This window comes from Acomys russatus, chromosome 27, assembly GCF_903995435.1.
Source record: "Acomys russatus chromosome 27, mAcoRus1.1, whole genome shotgun sequence".
In the NCBI taxonomy this organism is placed as follows: domain Eukaryota; kingdom Metazoa; phylum Chordata; class Mammalia; order Rodentia; family Muridae; genus Acomys; species Acomys russatus.
In genome coordinates, this window is record NC_067163.1 from 16,673,604 (window position 1) to 16,698,264 (window position 24,661).

The 24,661-nt window shown below is 43.6% G+C and overlaps 1 protein-coding gene across 2 annotated transcripts; it reads right to left on the minus strand.

The window, feature by feature from the left end:
- Window positions 1-1,761: 1,761 nt before the first annotated feature.
- Ash2l (ASH2 like, histone lysine methyltransferase complex subunit) lies at window positions 1,762-24,661 on the minus strand. Of its 2 annotated transcripts, none has more exons than XM_051169889.1 (17): window positions 24,457-24,661; window positions 23,769-23,832; window positions 23,290-23,435; window positions 22,154-22,242; window positions 21,407-21,501; window positions 20,312-20,407; window positions 18,804-18,899; window positions 16,472-16,547; window positions 15,623-15,640; window positions 13,870-13,963; window positions 12,278-12,495; window positions 8,102-8,269; window positions 7,658-7,851; window positions 4,238-4,330; window positions 3,046-3,144; window positions 2,123-2,182; window positions 1,762-2,028 (listed from the first exon to the last, which is right to left on the minus strand). In XM_051169889.1, exons 1-17 carry the CDS (start codon window positions 24,630-24,632, stop codon window positions 1,921-1,923), a joined length of 1,890 nt encoding a protein of 629 aa, XP_051025846.1. In that variant the 5' UTR covers window positions 24,633-24,661; the 3' UTR covers window positions 1,762-1,920. The 2 variants fall into 2 exon arrangements, with proteins under 2 accessions (XP_051025846.1, XP_051025847.1); XM_051169890.1 differs by lacking the exon at window positions 24,457-24,661 and adding an exon at window positions 24,232-24,287.

The following is a 24,661-nucleotide window of genomic DNA, read 5'->3' on the forward strand; positions in this document are numbered from 1 at the left end:
GTTAAGATAACATTTACTCAACCGGGCTTAGTGGCACTAATCCCAGCACTTAGGAGGCATCTGGATCTCTGTGAGTTCGAGGCCAGCTTGGACTACAAAGAGAGTCCCTGCCAACCAAGGCTACACAGAGAAACCCTATCCTGAAAAAGCAAGAAAACAAGAACCAAAGACAAAAACCACCAGATAATATTCACTTGAACCTGGAGGAATTTCTTAAATAGCAAAACAAAATAACTAGAAGAACAATAGAAATATAGGAATGTTCTATGATAATTCTGCGTCCTATCTAGCTCTTGGTAAACCACTTTACCTTGTGCTTACATAGGGAAGTCTCTAGGTAACTCTAGGGGTTTGCACTTGCCATTGACGTATTTAAAAGGGAGGGAACTAAGGGAGTCCCCCTAAAGGAACGTTCAATGTCATTCTTCTCTCTTAACCTTTGGCTATTAGGAAGGCAGGCAGGCAGAGAACAACTTGCACACATCAACACCAGGTTTACGGAGAGGAGCTGGAAGAGCCTTTCACACTCTTGATCTTTGAGATTCCCGTTTACACAGGATTAAAAAAAAAAAAAAAAAACAAACACTTGACTGCCCAGGGAGGAGTGCAATACAAGAGGGGTAGAGACTTAAGTCAGAGCCTCCCATCCTGCCACCAACAAGAACTCAACCTCTGGAACTAGAAACGATCATACTGAATGAGTTAACCCAGAAGCAGAAAGACTCACATGGTGTATACTCACTTATAATTGGACACTAGCCCAAAAGGGATGTCCCATGAAAGTCTTCACTTACCAGGAGATTGGGACAGATGTGAGGACATCCTACTGAGACTCTAGGTGAGAGAAGTATGGGAGAATGGGAAAATAGAAGGACCCAGAGGGTCCTAGAAACCTACAAGAAGAACATCATGATGGGCAGATCTGGACCCGGGCGGGGCGGGGGGTGTCTGCGCAAACTACTGCACCAACCAAGGACAATACATGCAGTAAACATTGAACCCCTAGTCAGAGCTACCCAATGGATAGCACATTCTCCAGTTATGTGGAAAACAGGGACTAACTCTGACATGAACTCTGGTGCCCCATATTTGACCACTTCCTTGTGGTGAGGAGACCTGGTGACACTCAGAGAAAGGATAAGCAGGCTACCATGATGAGACTTGATAGATAGCCTATTACCATATAGTGGGGGAGGAGGCTCCCCTCGGTCACAGACCTAGGGGAGGGGAATAGGGTGAAAGTGAGAGGGAGGGAGGAACGGGTGGATACAAGTGAGGGGTAAACAACTGAGATGTAATCTGAATAAATAAATTAAAAAAAAAAAAAAAGAAAGAAACTCAATCTCAAGTGAAGCCAAGTACCACACAAGCTCAAAAACAAGTTTAATTGGAGAAAAGATCTAACTCTGTTAAACCTGCAGGCAAATTCTTTTCACATTTATAGTCTGTAGAAACCTACTAGCTACACAGATCCTCAAACTCCACATAAGAAAGATTGCCTTTAGATTGCTTTGGAATGTGCGGCCACTGATTTCAGCCACTTTCAGAAACACACTTGCCTCCCCAGAAGCCAGCAGGGATGCAAACATTTCTAAATAAGCTATCTGCTTGGGCGTGATTCCTCCCTTTTCAGAAAACATGGGAAGGTACCGAGTCCAGCTGGCAGCATGTGGCACAGCACCAGTGTTACAGGGGTTTACGGCATCTTCAGAATCAGCAGTTGTTGACTTACAGCCCTCTCACAGTAAGAGCTGGAAGTGGAGAGGAAATGCTGACAGCAGAGTCTGCTGCAGCCCCACCCAGCCTCTTTCACCTTGATGAAAATGTATTGCAGCATCTTTGGAAAAACGTTTGACACTTTATATAAACAAAAGCAAAACCCCAATATTGTTCCACAAAGTTGTCTGAAGCAAGGATTGGTTAGGGTTCCCAGGGTGGACTGCGCCTTCCATCCACCTCTGTCTCCACATGATACAAAACATCAGCCAGTGTGTGTTCTACCACAGCACCCCAGCCCATGTCACTCATCTGCAGGAGGAAAAGAAACCAGGAAAATGGGTGATTACAAAAGCCACAGAAAAAATGATAGCAAGGATGCATGTTTCATTCTAATGGTACTCACAGGGTGGTAAGTGAGGTCCTTTGGAGGATATTTGAAAGATGGTCCAAAGTTAATGGAAACCTGGGGTAAGTTCAATTCAAGCAGACACCGAAAGAAAAAAAAAGGAAAAAGAAAACAAAAGTTCAGTTGGTACGGATAGTTAAGGGGAAAGAAGAGGAAGTAAGAACTGTGGTGCACACACTAGAGGCTGAGGCAGGAGGGTCCCAAGATTGAGGCTAGCTTGAGCTACATAGCAGACCCTGTTCCAAAATAAAACAATGTTGCTAAGATACTTAGGGTATAACTGGAAAAAACAAAACATATGCTAACATTGCTAACGGTGGTCAACACCCTAATGCCTATCAAGCATCAGGAAGAAGCAGACTTCTCATTGATTTCTGTTTGGAAACTAGAGAATTCCTCATTTTACTTTTGTTCCATAGACGGTAATAAACTATGGAAATCTCCATGTGCTAAGTTTTCCTTTTTAAATACGTAGTAAGGATAGCCCCTTTCTCCATCCAAGATATTTTTTTGTGGCAAGATCTCCCGGTCCTGGAACTCCTGGCCTTGAACTCACAAAGATTAGCCAGCCTCTGCCTCCCAAGTACGGGAATTAAGAGTAAGTGCAACCATATATATTTTTAAAGTGTAAGAAACAGTTACTGATGGCAGGCCACCAAACATGACACCAATGATTTACAAGTGCATGTGCTTTCTAAACACTACCACCTACCTGCAAAGCACAGTGCATACTAACGCATGACTTCGCCCATGGAAACATTTTGAGATATCCAAAATGTGTCTACATTTCCAGGCCTCTCAGAGGCTGTTTGGATTTCTTTCTAGAAATCACTTTCCCCTCAAATCAATGGCTCTTTCATCAGAACCCACCGACACACTTCCTTTAAGTTATACAAACAGACCAAATGCAAGGTACATACCGTGCAGCTCTTATACAGTGAGATGGCTGGAAAGTAAACTCCTTCAAAAATATCTTTGTAAGCCACACCCTGATTGACGCCATTTTTATAAAATATTATCTGAAATGAAGATGAAGGTTTTACTTCAGAATTTTACAAAGAACAAAATAAGATAAAAATAAGAAAAGCAACTCAACTGCAGAACACTTAATTCTGCTACCAGAGTGACAACGATGTACTCATTCTAAGAATAACACACACACCTTATGTAGTAATAGTACTGCTATTTTAGACTTTTCAAGTGAAATTAATGTAAACATGCATTATACCAGTTGACTTTAGGGTTGTTTTGAATTTCCATGCTACATATACCAAATAGTTCCATATTCCATTATTCATTATACTTTACATGGAGGAGGGACTCAGACAGTCTCATGTAGTCTACACTGGCCTCCAGCTCACTCTGCAGCTGAGGGTGACCCTCAACTCCTGTGTACCCCATAAGCACTGTGGTTACCAGCATGTGCCACATACCCAACTTTCATCATTCTGTACTTAGAAGTATTAGAAAGACTTTTCTTTCTGGCAAGAACTTTTCCATGCCTGTTTCAGCTTTTAACTGATATTTCTGCCACCAAAACAATCACAACTCTAATTTCTTCATCTCACACTTCTATTGACCCTCACGGCTTTTCAGAACTTCTCCTCACTCCCCATTCCTTTTTTTATCTTTGGGCCTTGAGGTTGACTCAGATGTGCCAGTAGCCCTTCTTTGATTGTGCTGTGACCTTGGGCTGCAGTAATGATTCCTGGCAAGGGAAGGCAGGGAGAATTCTAGAACAGAGAGTGAGCTGCCCAGCCCCTGGTCTCTCCAAGTGACAGAGCAGTCTCTTCTAGTTCTGGCGTCCCTCTATGCTTTGGCATCTCCCTCAATAAGAAGAGTATCTCACTGGCTTCTTTACTCTCCTGCATGGTTTCTTATCAGGTCACTGTCTTTGTAGCCCTTTCTTTAGAGTCCCAGGAAGAATACTCTCATGCAATACAGGTTACAGAGGGAGCCACAATCTACACGAAGAAGGAAGTTCTTAGCTATAGGCAATACGTTACCCAGCACCCTTCAGTCCCCTTGAGCCTAGGCTGCCTTACTTTTATCCTCAAGGAGTCTTGATCTTCAAAGACTTGCTATTCTGACATGTTTATGACTGTGACTCACCTCACTATGAGGAGTCTGTTTTAGGCTCTTCTCTGCTTTGTCCACAAAGTCTTTTTCTTCAAAATACAAATAACTCTTGAACTTTATTAAAGCCTTGAAAATCCAGTAAGAAAAAAGGAAAAGACACATTGAAGAACGAGATATATCATCATGAAGAAAATAAACTCAGATTCACACAGACAGTACCACGGCCCTTTAAAGTCTTTGCCACTGAGTTTTGTCAATTTTCAATTCTTTTTTTTTTTTTTTTTTTTTTTTGTTTTTCGAGACAGGGTTTCTCTGTGTAGCCTTGGCCATCATGGACTCGCTTTGTAGACCAGGCTGGCCTCGAACTCACAGCGATCCGCCTGCCTCTGCCTCCCGAGTGCTGGGATTAAAGGCGTGCACCACCACGCCCGGCTCAATTTTCAATTCTTAAGTGGCTCCTAGCCCCTGCCAAGTCAGGGGTCTCACTAGGTACCTTTGTACCTCTGGCTGTCCTGGAACTCATCTCATAGACCAGGTGGGCCCTGAACTTACAGATACCTGCCTGCCTGTCTCCCAAGTGTAAGGATTAATGGCATGGGCCACTATGCCTGGCTCCTAAGTGCTTCTTAAAGGAGACTAGCTGGACACGTTTGTTAAACATTTCCAAAAAAGGTCCTTAGTCAGAGAATTATACACACATTACACTTTTTTTTTTAAAACCATAAAGTACCTATAAAACAAACATTATTGGGAAAAAGTTTCAGAGCCTAAACTTTCTCACTCCCCACCTCCAACCCCCTCCCTTTGGTTGTTTGAGGCAGGGTTTCTCCTGGAGCTTGCTCTGTAGACCAGTCTGGCCCCCAACTCACAGAGATCCACCTGCCTCTGTCTCCCAAATGCTGAAATTAAAGGCTTATGCCACTACCACCTGGCAAAACTTTCTTTTCTTTTTTAAAGATTTATTTATTATTATGTATACAGTGCTCTGCTAGCTTGTACCTATAGACCAGAAGAGGGCGCATTATAGATGGTTGTGAGCTACCATGTAGTTGCTTGGAATTGAACTCAGGACCTCCAGAAGAGCAGTTAGTATTCTTAACCTCTGAGCCGTCTCTCCAGCCCCCAAAACGTCTTTTATTATTATTTTATTTCATGTATATTGGTGTTTTGCAAGGAAGTACATCTGTGTGAAGGTGTCAGATCCTGAGTTATAGACAGTTGTAATCAGCCATGTGGGTGTTGGGAATTGAACTAGGGTCCTCTGGAGGTGGTTTTAACGCTGAGCCATCTCTCCAGCCTTTAGAACCTATTCTTTAACATTTTGGGGATCACTGCCAAGAATCATTTGTATGATTGTTTGATTTTCACTAAACACACCAAGAAATCCAATGGCGAATACAAGAAATTAAATACATGATGTTGGAATAATTTGATTCCTAAGGAAAAACAGGGTCAACCTCCACACCATACTTTATTCAAAGTATTATTTCAAAGTTATCAGTGACCTAATGCAAGACCAAAGGTAAACATGGAGGATATTTTTTAAAAAGATTTATTTATTTATAAGTAGTACACCTGCAGGCCAGTAAAGGGCATATGATCATGTTATAGATGGTTGTGAGCCACCATGTGGTTGCTGGGAACTGAACTCGGGACCTCTAGAAGAGCAGTCAGTGCTCTCAATGTCTGAGCCAACTCTCCAGCCCCCATGGAGGATATTTTTATGACTTGTGGGTACCCCCAAATTATTAAATCACAGGAATAAATGTATATAAGAAAACTAAAAAACAAAATTAAAACATTAACTACATAAACATTAACATATGGTTCATCAGAAGATACATCAGAGCTAGACCGGGAGATGGCTCAGTGGCTAGAAGCAGGTATTGCTCTTGCGGAGGACTTGAGTTTGGTTCCCAGACCCCATGTGCAGTGGCTCAAAACTACCTGTAACTCCAATTCAAGTGGATCAATCTGACATGACTGAACTCTGTGGGCAGTACAATCAGGTATACACACCCCCATACACACATAATTTTTTAAAAATCTTTTTTTAAAAAAGATACCATTAAAATTGAATAGAAGGCTGGGGCTGGAGAGATGTGTCAGTGGTTAAGAGTCCTAGCTGCTCCAGAGGACCTGCCACCTACATGGTGGCTCACAACAACCTGTAAGTTCAGTTCTAGGAGATCCACTGTTCTCTTCTTGACTCTGGGCATCAGGCACTCACATAGTGCACATATATATAAGCAGGCAAAACACTAATAATAAAACAAAAGTAAGTAAATTTGACAATTATTTTTTGGTTTTTTTTCAAGACAGGGTTTCTCTATATAGCCCTGGGTGTCCTGGAACTCATTCTATAAACCAGGCTGGCCCTGAACTCACAGAGATCTGCCTGCCTCTGCCTCCAGAGTGCTAGGATTCAAAGTGTATGCTACCACTAGAGACAGTTAAACAGTTAAGAGCAACAACTGTTCCTCTTGCAGAGGACCCAGTTTGATTCTGTATTTTTATGACAGCTCATAATCATCTGTTTCTCTGGTTCCAGGTGATGCAATTCCCTATTTGAGCACCAGGCATACACATGGTGTGTGTGTGTGTATGTGTGTGTGTGTATTATACAAATATTGTATACACACATGCACACAAAACACATATACAACAATTTAAAAACAAAAAAGAAAGAAAGGGAAAGAAAGAAAGAAAGAAAGAGCTACATGCTAGCCTAGCGTGTAAAAAGCTGGGGCTAGAGAGATGGTTCAGAGGTTAAAAGTACTGTCTGCTCTTCCAAGGGTCCTGAGTTCAATTCCTAGCTACGACATGATGGCTCACAACCATCTATACTGAGATCTGGTACCCTCTTTTGGTGTGCCAGCATGCATGCAGGCAAAACACTATATATTTAATAAATAAAACTTTAAAAATATATGTATATTTCATCTAAAAATTACTTTTTGGTTTCTCTGTGTAAAATTGTATAGATAGATAGACAGAGAGATAGATATAAAAACAAAGTTGAGCTGGGTGTGATGGCACACACCTTTAATGCCAGCACTCAGGAGGCAGAGGAAGGTGGATCTCTGTGAGTTTGAGGCCAGCCTGGCCTACAGAGTTATAGGACAGCCAAAGCTACACACAGGCATGATCCTGTCTCGAAAAAACCGAAAACTGAACAATGTCTAGCAGTACATTTCCTAAAGTACCTATTGGGTTTATTACAACAATATCTACCAACTTCACTGTGGTACCTAAAAAAAAAAAAAAAAAATGAATTGATAACACGTTAATGGTCAAATTTAGGTGACTTCTCCGGTTCTAAACCTTAAGTTCTTTCAGTTTTGTTGCTCTGTCTGAACCAGGAGGCACCATCACAAGCGAACTCAAGCAGTAGCTCTAGGCACTGCTGCCAGGTGTCAAAGCCAAGGTGCTGGTGAAGGACAAGCAGCTCACCTTGTCTTTGTAAGTGTCCGGCAGTGACTTGGCTGTCTCTGTGTCTTCGGGAAGGTTGATATAAAACCCCAGGACATCTCCTTGTCCATAGCCAGACGAGTAGTGTTTGCCGATAGACTGGTGGAACTTGGTCCCTTTTTTGCTCCGCCAAGAATAGCTAAATTTATCATAACCTAAGGGAGCTTGAAGGTTACCTGTTCCAATGAAAAGACACATGGAAAAGACACAGAGGACTATAGGTTAACTGGTCTGTTAAAGGAAAAGCTCCTGCTTTCTCTCCACATCCTGTGGTCACATTTGTAAACTGCTTACAAACTATCTCTCACAGTACTCTAGGAATACCAAACTGGCTGCTACTTCAGGAGTTTAATTTTAGGATCATAATCTGGTAAACCCCAAGCCAGATATCCCCACTGTGAGGCCCACAGAGTTCCCTCAGCTTACCTAAGGGCTGGGACCAGCCCAGCCTGGCAGCAGTATCTGGTGGCATCTCATCCACAGTGATTTCAAAGTACCAGGCACCTTTCCGTACCCCATGAGAGGCCCGTACCATGGAGTAGCCTTTCTCTCCAACCACAGTCAGCCGGTCATCAGAGATCTTTAACTGGGGAGCTTCAGAGGGAGAGAATCAAGGCAGGCAGTTATTTGGGGTACTCAGAGACCTGAATCCCTTGACTACACTCAGATTATAAAAAGAGGCCTAAAAAAAGCTGGGCACTGTAGTGCACACCTTTAATCTCAGCACTTGAGAGGCAAAGGCAGGCAGATCGCTGTGTCTTCAAGGCCAGCCTGGTTTACAAAGCGAGTCCAGGACAGCCATGGCTACACAGAGAAACCCTGTCTAAAACAAAACAAAACAAAACAAAACAAAAAAGCACCAATCCAAACCAAAATAAAAACAAGAAACACGCGGTCTGTCCTCTCTAAATGCACCAAAGCCATGGGCAGGAACTGCTGCAGTGCTGAGAACCCTACAATGCAGGACACTAAGCACAAGAGGGGACCACACCTGGATCTTCTCTTACACAAAACATTGCAGGATGAAACAGGAAACTCGAGAAGGATCTGAAAATTGGCAGCAGTGAGATGTGCGTTTCCTGATTTTATTGATTACATACTGGTTCTATAAAGATGTAAAGATTTTAAAAAATATAACAAATTCTTTCATGAGACAGCTCAATTCCCTCCACTTGGATGTGGGAGAGACTTAGTGACACAATGTTTTGTTTTAGACAGGATCTTGTAACATAGCTCTGGTGTGCACTGTGTGACCTCAAATTTATGGCAACACTCCTGACTCAGCCTGCAGAAAGCTGGAACGATGAGCACGTGCCTCCACGGCCAGGTAGGGAACATGTTTGCCAATGCTGACGGTTCAGTGCTTAATCCCCAGCAATCAACCAGCTAAAGCTGAAGTGAACAACTGACTGCAGAGACCAGTGCCACACAAGATGACAGGAAGCCCCATACTCTCTCAACCCTTGTTTTAGGGATTATTTTGGAGTTCTATAAAGCTATTAAATGGGAAAACAAGGGGCAGAGGAAATGCCTCAGTAGTTAAGAGCATTCTTCCAAAGGATGTGAGTTCAATTCCCAACACCCATGTCAGGCAGCTCACAGCTTCCTGTAACTCCAGCTCCAGGGGATCCTATGCCATCTTCTGGCCTCTGAGCACCTACACACTTAGGGCATACACTCACAGACACACCTATATACCCAAATTAAAATAGAAATTGTAGGTGGTGGTGCACACCCTCAATCCCAGCATTCAGGAGGCAGAGGCAGGCGAATCTCTAAGTTTGCAGCCAGGACTACACAGAGAAACCTTATCTTGAAAAACAAAACCCAAAACAACAACAACAAGGAAATCATACAGAGTCTAGTTTGTGAAGTAGTACACAGTGCACAGAGTTAAATGAGAAGATGACAGGATGTCGTCCTTCCGCTCAGTGGGTCAAGGGCACCTGATGCGCAAACCTTCTGACCTGAGTTCAATGCCTGGAATCTACCCAAACAGAACTGATTCCAGAGCTGTCCTCTGACCTCCACGTGTGCCCACGGCACACCCACCTACACACATCACATTCACACAACACCCACACACAACACAAACACACATGCAGCCCACACACACCTACACAGATGCAACACACACCCACACCCACACTTACACTCACATAGAAGGATGCAAAATGATAGAACACTCCAGCAAATCAATCTGGCTGCATATCACACTAAGAAAAGTAGGGGGGAAACAACTAAGCTGTCTTGATGGATACTAAAGTCAAACAGAGCTACACACAAATACTAGATTCTAATGATTTCTCATAGTTGTATCCTCGTGTGACAAGTCTCATTTCTCTGTACGTTGTGTGTGTGGTGCTGGGGAATGAACTCATGTGTATTATTTAAGTGTTACACTACTGAGCTACAACCCTCACCCCATTAAGAACACACCCAAAAGCAAACAAAATACTTTCTTACATTCTAGCAGTAAAAGAAGTTCCTGGCTAATGAAACTGTACTTTCTGAAATTATCATACAGGGTTATTAGCAGGCAAGTAAATATACTACACATAATTGCCCACGGTATCTGGTCATCCAAGTTTTTTGTTTGTTAAGTCAAATTTTCCACTGTTGGAAAAACAAGTCACAAATATATAAAAGGGGAAGGCTACAAGAAGACATCCTCTGCTGTCTGGCTGGAATTCCAGGTGTTGATATGAATTCATCATGGCTACAGATTTATGTCCAGCTTAGTTTACAAATATCCTCTTACCCCATGAGGCACTCTGGAGGCACTGACACTCACTAACGTGAGCATACTTGCTATGGTTTGGATGTGATCTGAGTTTCTCCCCCACAGAGTTTAAGTGTGGAAAGCTGGGTTCCTATGTGGCTGTACAAGATGGTGCAAATTTTAAAGTTGTACTTAATGGGAATAATTAGTCATGAGAAATTACCCTGAAAGAAGTTTAAAGGGGGCTGGAAAGATGGCTCAGTGGTTATGAGCGCTGCCTGCTCTTCCAAAGGACCCGGGTTCAATTCCCAGCACCCACATGGTGACTCACAACTGTCTGTAACTCCAAGATCTGATACCCCCACACCAACGCACATAAAATTAAATATTAAAAAAAAAAAGTTTAATACAGGTCTTGTGGGTGAAGACAAGCTCCCAAGAACAGGCTATTATAAAGGAAATTTGGATGATCTAGTAGATTTCTATTGCTGTTGACAAATTCCAAGGGTGAGTGTCCTGTGTCTGGGGCTCCAAAGGGCATGGCAGCTGCACTTCTCTGGTTTTGCCACCTGCAGCACATGCACCAAATCTCTTCCGATCAGACAGGCTCCACGTCACACCTGCCGCTGTCCTCAGCATCGTACCATGGTCATGGCACCTACAATGCCCAGGAGCCTCCACTACAACTGAGCTGCACCTTCACCAGGAGCCTCTCCTGGCCTCTCGGTAGGGACTCCAATCCTGCACAATGTGTCAAGCCTCAGCTTCTCGGCATGACTCCTCAAATCCAGCACCTTCACAACAACTGAGCTGCATCTTCACCAATGGCTTCCATGGCCACACTTCAGGGACGCCAACCTTACCAAATGGTACTTCTATGACCCCTTGAACCCTGAGTAACTGAACAGCACCTTCATCAATGGCCTTTCCCAGCCTGTCACAGTGCTAAGCCTCAGCTTCTCTGTGACTCTTTCAATCATGCAGCTCAAAAGCTGCCAAAACCAGTAAGTTATGAAGACTCGTCTGGCTGACAGCTTGAAATGCAGCCTTGGCCCACACTAGACCAAAGGTTTGTGTGCTGCCCTTAAGGAAAGACTTCCCAGAAGATTTTACCTCAATGTTGCTGGTGTCTTCTTAACCACAGTTTATTCTTCAGCCCTAGCTGACCAGAAACCACAGTATCAAATATCGAGTCTCTGAGGGACTCTCAGTCTTTCCTCCATCATCTGCAATGCTCTCAGCATTCTTATCTTCCAAGCTTCTGTGGAACAACCTGTTCTGCTCTGCACTCTAATGGCTTTACCAGAGTTCTAAACATTTTCCCAACACAGATCTACCACAGCAATACCTCGCAATCCTGGTACTGATTTCTGACCTAGATTTCTATCGCTGTAATAAACATCATGACCAAAAGCAATCTGGGGAGGAAGGTTTGTCTCATCATACACATCCACACCACAGCCCACCCCTGAGAGAAGTCAGCATGTGAACTGAGGCAGAAGCCATTGAGGAATGCTCTTACTGGCTTACTTTCCACAGCTTGTTCAGGATGCCCCCCCCTTTCAAGACAGCATTTCTTTGTGTAGCCTTGGCTATCCTGGACTCACTTTGTAGACCAGGCTGGCCTCAGATTGACAGGAAGCAGCTTGCCTCTGCCTCCATGCCTTGCTCAGGGTTTGTTCTTATGCAGCCCAGATGTAGCATCACCTACAGTGAGCTGAGCCCTCCCATGTCAATTATCAATCAAGAAAACGCCATATAGACTACCCACAGGCCAATCTGATGGCGGCATTTCCTCTTAGGGTTCCCTCTTAAAGATGATTTAAAAAAAGAAAAAACTGACCAGTACAATTTCTAAATGATCATTTAAAGTTACACACCTCGATCATGTAGGGCTAACAAGACTCGTTCATACAAGCAGGCTCTGTAGAGGTCTCCAGGAATAGGTTTTCCTGCCCAGCAGTCAAGTTCAAGCTTCTCTGGGTCAGGGGCATGAGGATCGGGCTCAGCTAGAATATACCGGTAGCCATCTTTGTTAAATGGATGTTCCAAAGGGTAGCCATGAGGGGGAAGACGTTGAGCAGAAAACAAGGGGTCACTGAAAAAAAGAGAAACTAAGTGAAGAAACTGAGGCCCTCTCTAGTTCACGTGCCTCGTATCCTTTAAGGAAAGGCCTCTGATTTGCTGTTTCTAATGGAATACATGCAACTTTACAACTAATGCTTTGTTTAACTTCCTGCAGAAATTTGGTTAAATTACTTGTGGTTTGTAGGGGACTGACAACTAACTCCTGGGGAATCTTTACACACATACGGTCTGTCACCTTACAAGCTGAACGGTCATATTGAGAAGGCACAAGAGAAACAGGGTGAGTAAGGGTGGTTTCTTTTAGTACATTTATTTTACTTTTAAAAGACTTGTTTTTATTTTATGTGCATGCTTGGTCCACATGTATATTTATGCTCCATACATGTGCCTGGGTGCGTGGAGGCCAGAAGAGGGCATCAGATTCCCCTAGAACTATAATTATAGATGGTTGTTGAGTCACCATGTATGTGTAGGAAACAAATCCAAGCCCTCTCTCTGCAAGAGCTACAAGAGCTTTTAACCACAGAGTCAGATCTCTAGCTCCCATCTTAATTTTTGAGACAAAAATTATGTATCCCATATTGGCCTCCAACTCACGATGTAGCTGAGGATGTCCTGGAAACTTGGATCCTCCTGCTTCTACCTTCCCAGTATAAGGATTACAGGTGTGTGCCACCATCCCTGGTTTATCCAATTCTGGGGATTACACCCAGGGTTTTGTCTATGTTAGGAAGAACTCTACCAACTGAGCTATAACATCCCAGCCCCCTTTGCTCTAGCACAGAAACTGAATTATAACATCCCAGCCCCCTTTGCTCTAGCACAGAAACTGAGCTATAACATCCCAGCCCTCTAGTTCATTAGTATATAAACCAAGGGACAGAAACCTGGAGGCAGGTGATTTACTCTCAGTTGCCAGTCTAAAGCAGAAGTGACCTGGATTTTTATCACCTCAGCTTTAGACAAAGGGAAAGGAAGAGACATGAGAAAGGAGAGGCAGGAAGTTAAGGAACTAACATTTAGTGAGCTCTATTTCCTCTTCCCCATCTAGCCTTCTCAAGATCTCATAAGGGAACAGAAGACACTGTTATTAGGACTGTTGTTTCAATGCTAGGAATCCAACCTGGGGTCTTACCATGCCAAGCAAGTCCTCTATTACTGAGTTGTACTCCCAGAGCAAGGATCTATGTTTATAGTAATGAGTTCATAAAAGAGATGACCTCACTTGAAATTATTCTGTCTTAGCAGGGGCTCAGGGCTCATTGAAAACAAGCAAGCAAAACCCCAGACAAAATATAAGAATGTGGCTTTTTTCCCTTTCCGTGGCTTTTGCCTGCATCACACAAATAGGGAGGAGGGTAAGTGGGGTGGAGTGTGCTCACACCTTCGGGCCTTCTTGGTAGTCCCTGCTGTCCCTCCATCTTGCTGCTTGCGTTTGGCTCCTCTGCCTTTCCCACTGCTTCCTGCTGCGATTCCCCCTTTGAAGAGATGGCAGAACACTTTCACAGAGCCTCGATGGAGGCACAAGGGCACTCAAGAGTCCATGGGGACCACCATTCCCAGTGTGCATTTGTGTAACAGCATGGAACTTTTTTTCTTGATGTATACTGGATTTTAGCCTGCTCCTAGAAGGATCAGCTGTCTTTCACAGCTAATATTCTAGGCCAATATTCAGACAGAAAAGTCACATGAATCTAGTATGCCTGATATCTGAGTTACACCTTCAACCAGGCTGGCCTCAAACTCAAAGCGATCCACCTATCTCTGCCTCTGCCTCCCAAGCACTGTGATTAAAGGCATGCCCCACCACCTGGCTACCTTTCTTCTTTAATAAAAAAAAAAAAAAAAAAAGTAATCAATCAACCAATTCGTTATGTGGAGGTCAGAGGGTAGCTCTGTAGAGTTGCTTCTGTACTTTCTGGGGCTCCAGGGCCTGGACTGAAGCAGCAGGCTTACAGCAGGCACCTTTACTGGCTAAGTCGCCTTTCCAGCCCTTTCCTATGGACTATACCAATGGAGTTGTGACACAAATGCATTTGTACTCAGATTCCACGCACCCACAGCTAAAAAAAAAAAAAAAAGAAAGAAAAAGAAAAAAGAAAGAAAACAACTGCATGAACTGTGCTTTTTTCATCACTTAATACAAACATCAATAAAAAATGTCCTTACTGAAGGTCACTGTCCACTTGCTTGAACTGCATAATATATTTCATAAACATATAAAAGACATTATCTACATAAAGCATTTGAATATCCAGCAAGACAAAAGTACACCAAACATAGAAAACAAAAACAGAAATACTAAAAAGGTGTTTCTCTCCAGTGTCTGTAAATTCACCATGCTTATACATGACTCAAGAATAAAGGCTTTAAATTTAGTAAGCAATTTTTAGTTCCATATCAATATACTTAATCCTGTGCCAATGAACCCAGTTAGGTTACATTAGCTTGGTTTGTGGAGGTAAGGGCAAATCAAATTTATATATTTTATATTAGAACACTTAGGCATATATTCATGTCAGCAGGAGTATTACCGTATGTGTTTGAAGTAAGTACTGTGTAATTTTATTTTCATTTCTATCATTCCTCTGTTTGTTTTTCTTTCCAGAAAATGGTCCCTGAACTGCAGGAAAACACCTTTATATAAACAACTGCACAGAGTGCTATATGTACATTTGGAACAAGCTCGGAAATTATCAGCAGTTCTGCTGCAATAAAAGAATGAAGACATGGAGGGCAGGTCATATTCTGCACACACAGTACCAGATTAATTCAGAATGTCCTTTTATGAACCTGACTGTTATTTATACAGCTCATAAAAGGTTTAACATCAAACAGTTATGATGACATGATTATCAATCATAAACCTGCCAAATCTACTGCCATTTAGTGCTGCTTGAACAGAGTGAGCAACACTAAAGGGGACTACTGGCTGGCTATGTCAGGCAGAATATGACAACAGCAAGCTTTTACTCCCACCATCAAACTAGAACCACAGCGCCATAGTAAGTGCTGTCACACCACTTTCACAATGCTTTAAAGTTATGGAGTTTAGCTTCTAACAAAGCTCAGCAGAAAGCACTTCAAACCACAAGATACTTAAGTCTGAGGCTGAAAGAAGACAGAGAGGCATTCACCTCCCAAAGCAGCTCCACCTGTAAGGACAGAAGCAGCACTATGTATGTCAGATATCAACAGTCTCAAAGAGAAAGCATGGTGTAAGAACAGAAACAGTACACTCACATTTCCAACACACCTTAGAACATTAACTGTGGACTAGCTTATATATTTAAGATGCTCCGATTCTAAAAGACAAGTTCGTGGATCATGCAGTGTGGGATGGACAGCCACTAAGCTACTGCCTAGCCCCCTACTTCTCATTAGATTAGCAGCAAAAAGAATTCCCTCCATTAATTAGGTGGACTGCCAAACAGGGAAAAAAACGCCGCAGTGGGTGATCCCTACAGAAATGCTGATGTGCTGACTAGGCTGAAATTCAGGGCAAGAAAAATTAGATGGGCAAAGGTGATCAAGTGATTGTTGAGCTATGAAAAAATAGTGGAAAGCAAATGAATTTGCCAAATTAAGTGTTTACTATGATAGAGATGTGGAATCGAACAAAAACAAACAAAGTCTAATGTGAAAACTGGACAGAGTTTTACAGGAAATTTGTCTCACTTCAGTCCAAATCGAGTTTGGGTAGATAGACATCATCACTGTCCAATGTATTCATACACACACACAGCACATCCCACTAAAGTCCATAGCTGACGTGTTAATAAGATACTAATAAGAACAAACTGCTGTGAAGTGACAAAAGCTCTCTTCCATTATCATTTCCCAAGATACTTTAGCTGCTAAAATCTGAGTTCTGAACTTAAAAGCATCTTAGTAGTTTTCTAGATGTGGGCTATCCTAAAGAACACCCAATCCCAGGCAAGGCTTTCACACTTACACCAACTTTCAACAAGACTTTAAACACATACCATTCAGGTTCCCACCAGCAGACACAGCGCTGCTTTGTTTTTGGTTGTCATAAGCAGGGCCAATGTTACTAAGATCCTACAAGAAGAAACAGCCTAGTGAGAAAGAGACCACACCAGCAAATTAACTAGCCAACTGTGTTAAAAATGGGCAAAATTAGAGCACAGAAAATGAAAGTCAAAGTTCTAAAAATCAAGCTCCAAGGTCCCCAACTTGGATGCTTTAAGGACTCACAAAGGAGCATGTGAGCAGTGGGCCACGAGTCAGGATCAGAATGCCTCCAGGATGGAACTGACAACCAGCCAGGTTGAGGGAGAGCTGCACAGCAGGCCCATGCTTAAGTCCTCTCCCTCTGGCTTCTACAGGACCTTCTGACCCACACAGCTGTATCCTCCCGTTTTATGAGACAGAAATCTGAATTTCCACTGTCCATTCTACAAAAGTGCCCGCTGAGATGTACCCCTAGCTCTTCAAATCTGCCACAGAGATATATGCCCAGATCTTCAAATCTGCCAAGATGTACCCAACAGCTCCTCACATCTGCAAGCAGCAAGTCAGCTCCAGTCTCAGTGGCTAGGAAGAGGCGGCTGAGGACAAAGTTCTTGAGCTATTGCCACACTGACAGATTTCACCTCAAAATAAGGCAGCAAGTCAGTCATTTTCAGGCAAATCTAAAAGATTTCACCTTCTTAGTTGCCAATGTGCCCTTTGTTATGCAACAAAAAATGGAAACTTCCTTTTCTCATACAGTTCGAGCAACACAGATTCTCTGACATCCCTTCCAAAAATTTCTTAAAAACAAAAAATGCTCTTAGAAGCAAAATTTCAGGTAACAGAAAGATTAGAAAAACAAAAACCAAAAAAACTTAAGGGGGCTGGAGATATAGCTCAGAGGTTAAGAGCACTGTCTGCTCTTCCAAAGGTCCTGAGTTCAATTCCCAGCAACCACATGGTGGCTCACAATCATCTATAAAGAGATCTGGTGCCCTCTTCTGGTAGGTAGGTGCACATGCAGGCAGAATACTGTATAGAAAATAATAAATATTTTTTTTTTTTTGTTTTCCAAGACTGGGTTTTTCCCAGCCCTGGCTGTCCTGGAACTCACTCTGTAGACCAGGCTGGTCTCGAACTCACAAAGATCCGCCTGCTTCTGCCTCCCGAGTGCCGTGATTAAAGGCGTGCACTACCACCACCCAGCATATATAAATCTTAAAAAGAAAAACTCAGGAAAAGTAAGCCCTAGCGACAAAGAACAACCAGAATCAAAACTGATTCCTGATTTAGGCATGGTGACTCACACATGTAACCCTAGCAAATGGTGGGCTGAAGCAGGAAGCACTATCATGAGCTTAAGCTAACCTGGGCTACAGTGAGATCTTGTGACAAAAAGTCAAAACACGTAAGGTGGATGTTTTTTCCAGGTATCAATAATCACCGATTTGGAGTCCATCATGTTATGGGCATGTAATAGCACTGTGTTTTGGCAGACAAATACCATGTCTATGTACGTGTGTGTTAGGTGGAGAGAGGCTTGCACATAACCAAGAATTCTTATATGAAGACCAGGTCAGTAACAGGTTCCTTCCTCATCGTTTTGTGTGGGATGAGGACAAGTGCTCATGTGAAGGCTAAAGGACAACTTCTGCAAAGTGGTTCTCTCCTCCCACCACAGGCTCCCGGGATCACCGGGTTTGTGTGGCAAGCATGTTTTACCAGCTGAGCCATCTCATTGAAGCTCATGCTTGTCATTTTGGCTGACAGGCCAGGAAGCTCCAGGATCTGCCTGCCTCTGCCTCACACGGTGCTGGGCTTTTCAGTGTTTGCTGCCAACTACTGGCTTTTATGTGGGAACTGGGGGGCACAGAGCCATCCTCAGCCCCACCCCACTTCTTTTTTGAGACAAGGCCTCATGTAGCCTAGGCTGGCCTCAAACTCAGGGTCCTCCTTGGTTGTCCTCCTTAGTGCACTACCGTTAGTACACCATGACTCCCAGGTTATATATACAGTGTTGCAGACAAGGACTCTATCAAGTCAGCCACATGCTTCACTACCCCCACATGGCTTATGAGAAAAAAGAATATGGGGCTGCAGAGACGGCTTAGTGGTTAAGAGCACTTGCCACTCTCCCAGTGGACCCAGGTTCCGTCCCCAGCACCCACATGGCAGCTCACAATGTCTGTAACTTGTCTCAGAGCCTCTGCTCCAACTCCCTCTCCTGGCCTCTACAGGCACTACACCAGCATGGTGCACCTCATATGGGTGGGGTGGGGTGGGGGGTGGGGGAGAAGTGGGAGGCGGGAAGGAGAGAGAGGATAAGAAGAAAGACTAATGTACCTGATCCAAAAGTCCAAATTTGGGGTAATCTTCTTCTGGGTCTTTGCTTCCTGGATCAGGGTGTTCCTTTACCAAGAACACATCTCTTTCCTTACTCTAAAAGGAAATAGTATCTTAGTAATGATGAATATTTTTATACTTAGAAGTACAGAAGATGCTCAGTCATCAACTCCAAATATCACTTCCCAGCTGTACTCTCCAAAAACACTAAGGCTCCTCTTGATAGAAAATCACTACCTGACCATAAAAATTCAAATGAAGAGGCACGCGCCTGTGGTAGGCTGGGGATGTGGCTCTGCTGGCAGAGTTCTTGTCAGAACGCATGACGACCTGGGTTTGCTCCCTAGTACCACACCAACAACTAGAATGGCGCACACAAATGTAATTGGCACTCTGGAGGGAGAGGGAGGTCAGAGGTCAGTCACCTGGAACTATATACTAAGTTCAGGGCCTGTGCAGCAAGAGACCTACTTTAAGAATAACAAACAAACAAACAAACAGAAAAACAAGAGCCACTTCATCATATTCTGCCTCCACCCCCACCCCCCACCCCCGGCTTAGGCATAGTTGGCAGCCTGCAGCTCAATCTCCCCACATGCTCCCATTACTTCTAATCAACACTCAAAGTACACCTTCTTTTAATAAAAAAGAAAAAAATGGTCTCCAAGTTTAATATAAAATTAAATTTTCAAAAGTGTGGTGGACAGAGGGCCAAAGGTTAAAAGCATTTGCTGCTTTCCCAGGGCCCAGGCTTAGTGCCCCGCATCAGTATTAGAAGGTGGCTCAAAACCACCTGTAACTCCAATTGCAGGGGATCCAAAGGCCTGTTCTGGTTGGTCTCCATGGGCACTAGACACATGTCTGTGTGTGTGTGTGTGTCTCTCTTTCTCTCTCTCGCACACACACACACACACACCACACACACACACACACACACACACACACACACACACACACACACGGGCACTAGACACATGTCTGTATCTGTCTCTCTCTCTCTCTCTCTCTCTCTCTCTCTCTCTCTCTCTCTCTCTCTCTCTCTCTCTCTCTCTCTCACACACACACACACACACACACACACACACACACACACACACACACACACACCGGGCAGTGGTGGCGCACGCCTTTAATCCCAGCATTCAGGCGGCAGAGGCAGGTAGATTTCTGTGAGTTTAAGGCCAAGCCTGGTCTACAGAATGGGTCCCAGGACAGAGAAACCAAACCAAACCAAACCAAACCAAACCAAACCAAACCCCCCACCAAAATGACAGCAAGGGTTTCAGCACATAAAAACAGTCTTGGAGAATGATACTCATCTAAGACACTGTTACTGATTTTGTGTAAAAAAAGTAAAATGTATAACTACTTGCATCTCATTCAACGACTAAATATCAAATTGCATCTTCTCAGCCATCACATTATTTCAAAGTAAACAGAGTTTAACTGTTAGAAACAAGTCTGGCTTTTTGAAACTGATCACATCTATTCAATTTTAATTTACTTACCATTGTTTTGACAATGTTATTGGGCCAAGTCATTTTTCCAGGTCTCTGTCTGGTTGTCATACACTCCCAGTATTTATCAATAAATGGTATAATATCCTATTTTTAAGAAATAAAAAATATTAAGAATTATAGTTATTCTCAAAGTTATACACATACAAGTAGACTTGTGTGTCAAAGACTTTATTACAAAGCCGGGCATGGTGGCACATGCCTTTAATCCCAGCACTGGGGAAGCAGAGGCAGGTGGATCGCCGTGAGTTCGAGGCCAGCCTGGTCTACAAAGGGAGTACAGGACAGCCAAGGCTACACAGAGAGATAAAAAACAAAACAACAAAAGACTCCATTACAGTAAAAACAAAACAAACAAAAAAAAACTGCCTGTAACTTTTAGGTACTGAAGAAATATTAAATTGTTCAAAACAATATATGGCCTTACGATCAGCACTTGGAAGGCTTAGGGCAGAGGTTGGCTATGACTTTCTGGTCTTCCAAGGAAAGCTAAGACAGCTGGGCTACAGTATAAGGAACATGCAGTGTGACCTTAGAGAGAATCGAGGACTGAAGTTTTTGTTGACTTTTTTTTTTAAACAAAGTGAAGCAGGAAAGCTAAAGCAGGAATCCTGTGAGCTTGAAGATGCTGAGCTCCAGGCCAGCCACAGCTAGACAGACTGGTTACATCATAGCTGACTATGGATAGGTGACGCTTGCTTCAAAAAGCCAACCTAATTTCATTTATTGTTTATTTGTGTTTTTTTGTTTTTTGAGACAGGGTCTCTCCATGTTAGCCTTGGCTGTCCTAGGCTCGCTTTGTATACTAGGCTGGCCTTGAACTCACAGCAATCCACCTGCCTCTGCCTCCCAAGTGCTGGGATTAAAGGCATGCACCACAACACTCGGCCCAAATTTTATTGAAAGATTCAAAATACTAACAGCTAAGCCAAATGGTATCTACTAGAAAACTGGCAAATTATCTAATTTCCATATATGGAAAAAATAAGGCAGCTACTAGATGATTTACTCATAAGAACCGAGGAGAACGTACGTGCTAAAGACGACAATCTTAGCACTTTGCAATAGTATTAATTCTAACTCTACCTTATCTTTGGAGAACATGGTTTTTGGATGTTCATCCTGTGTTCGAGACTGCCAGGTTAGGTTCGCCAAAGCACTAAGGCACATTTCTTTTAAATCTATCAAAAACAAAACAAAAGGAGAAGATGTATCTGTAACACTTGACTTTTAGCAGCAAGAGTATATTCAATACGGCAGGTGTGATGCTTAGTTTCACTTTGACACATCTCAAACCCCTAAGCAGAGTCTCGGTGAGGGACTGCCTGTATCACGCTGGCTGCAGGCAAGGCTGTGGGGGACTGTTGTGATTACATGGAGTTCACAAAGCCTGCCTGCTAGTATTTCCAGGGCAGGGGATCCTCAGCTATATGAGTAGTGCAGAGCAAGCAGAGCTTAGACATACAGCTCTATGTAAGTATAAGGTCAGTGTGGTCAGCGCCCTTGAATACCTGCTGCTGTGATTTGAGGGTTGTAACTAAGTGGAACCCGGAACTGTAAACCCCTAAACCTCCTCTCCGTAGGTTGCTTTTCTAAGAGTATTTTATGCTATCAACAGACAGAGAAACCAACAGTGGTCCACAAAATAATAACGGGAACAGCTAAAAGTGAAGCAATAATTTGATTTGAAATGGGCAACTGGAATTATTCAGCACTAAATACCAAGTTAATTCCACCCAGCTCTTAGGCAAAGATATCCTAAGTGAGCTAACCCATATCTCTTGGCTTACAAGGGCCAATCATCGTTTTAAAATATTCCAGAGTTGTTCTTACTTGCTTGCTTCCGGAGAAAGTAGGTATTCCCACTGTGATGGCACACATTGCAATGGAAACTGTAGTTGGTCATAAAAGGTAGACACGATCTGCAGATGAGCCAAATTACACTAATTAGTGAACAGCCAACACATTCCTATGCTTGGTTTTCTTTAAGAAAAAAGGTTACAGCATTTTTCTTCCTTTAATAAGCTTATTATTATTATTTGTACCCATGATACATTTGCAGACACACATGCCAAGGTGCACATGGGGGAGATGGAGGCCAATCCTGTGGATCAGTTATCTCCTTCCATCTTCACATGGCTCCAGGGATCAAACTCAGGTTACCAGGATTACTCAGGAAGTGACTATCTGCTGAGCTATCTCACTAGCCCACCATTTGGCTTTTTCTGAGATAGGGCCCTGGTATATGCAGGCAAAACACTGTACACATCTATTTATTATGCATACAATATTCTGCCTGTATGTGTGCCTGCCCACCAGAAGAGGGCACCAGATCTCATTACAGATGGTTGTGAGCCATCATGTGGTTGTTGCAAATTGAACTCAGGAACTTTGGAAAAGCAGACAGTGCTCTTAATCTCTGAGCCCTCTCTCCATCCCCTAAAGAAAAATCTTTTTTTTTTTTTTTTTTTTTTTTTTTGGTTTTTCAGTGTAGCCTTAGCTGCCCTGGAACTCTCTTTGTAGACCAGGTTGGCCTTGAACTCACAGAGATCCATCTGCCTCTGCTTCCCAAGTGCTGGAATTAAAGGCGTGCGCCAAAGAAATAAATCTTTAAAAAAAATTTTTTTTTAATAATTTCTAATTTTGAGATTAAACTGTGATTCCATAATTTCCCTTTCCTCCCCTGGATCTGGAGTTCCTTGCTATGTGGATGCTAGGAATCAAACCACAACCACCTCTCCAGCTCCGTGCTGAAATTTTATAAAGCATTCTGGTTAATAATATGTACTCACACAGCCAGGTGTGGTGGCGCATGCCTGTAATCCCAGCACTTGGGAGGAAGAGGCAGGCAGATCACTTTGAGTTTGAGGCCAGCCTAGTCCACAAAGCTAGTCCAGGACAGCCAGGGCTACACAGAGAAACCCTGTCTCAAAAAACAAAACAAAACAAAAACAATAATATGTACTTACGACGTGTCTATTCCGAAGGTGTCAGCTGTGAACCATTTTGTACATATCCCACATTGCAGCTCGACCTCTCCCAACTGCCGGCCACTCTCTTCATCCACAGAGCCTGCCTGGGTGTCCATCGCTTCTGAAGTATCCCCAGCACCCTCCTGGAGCCAAGGAGCAAGAAGACAATAAAGCAGGTTGGCTGAATACACTTTTTAAATTAGATTTTAAAATTTTCAACAAATCTTAGTTTGCTGGGGCTAGAGAGATGGCTCAGTGGTTAAGAGCACTCTCTGCTCTTCCAGAGGTCCTGAGTTCAATTCCCAGCAACCACAAGGTGGCTCACAACCACATATAATATGACTTGATGCCCTCTTCTGGCCTGCAGGTGGACATGCAAAGAGAGCACTCATACATAAATCTTAAAAACAATAACAACAACAACAACAAAAAAAACCACTAGTTTGCCCTTTAAAGGCCTAAAAGGAAATACTTACTAGAGTATCTTTTCCATTAGAAGATTCTGTCTCCAGACCACTTACATCAACTAAGTTTGCATCCCTATCGGAAGAAAGAAGTTTCAAAATAAGTAATCAAAACGCCTATTCAAAACCAAACAAGAAACCACTGATCCCAAATACTGATGGACTTCCTATTCTGATGTATTTTTCGTCTAAGCTTGTCCTAGACTGGATGCCCAGGAAAACAATCCGAGTATTAGGAGGGATATAGTCAAGACAAACACAGTAAAATTACAGACTTGTGTACAAGGCTTAGAGTTAGTCCTGGCTTGAGTTCAGGGATTTGGGTTTCCTAGTCCTTTCCGAAGGACGGTGATTTCTTCCATCCTGATGCTGAAAGGTTTCCTTCCTGGGTTGTTCAGGAACTGATATTAGGAGAGTGACCAGCTAGGTCCTGCCGGGTGCAAGGGCGGGAAAGAGGAAAACATGCTTGGCTCACACTGGTGCTGATGGAAGTGAGGACTGAGGTGCAGCTCCGAGCCGACCCGCCAAACCGCCACCTGCCGGGGTTTGCAGACCGTACAGGACAGGCCGAGCCGTTGGCCACAGGGCCTGGGTCAGGAGGGCGGCACCAGAGCGGGCGCGAGCCGCGGGATTCTACGAGAGGCGGGCGGGCGGGCCCGGCCCTCCCCTCCTGCGTTCTCGTGGGCTGCGGGTGTCTTACCCACTTTCAGCCTCTCCAGAGCTGGGCTCCGCTCCCGGGGCAGCAGATGGCCCCTCTCCAGCCCCGGCAGCCACCGGCTCCGTCTCTCCCTCCTCTGCAGTTGTGGCACTTGCAGATGCTCCTGGACCAGGGCCGGCGCCCACTCCAGGGCCCGGACCCGCTCCAGTCGCCGCCATTGCTGCCGCTTCCCAGGCTCTCGCGAGAC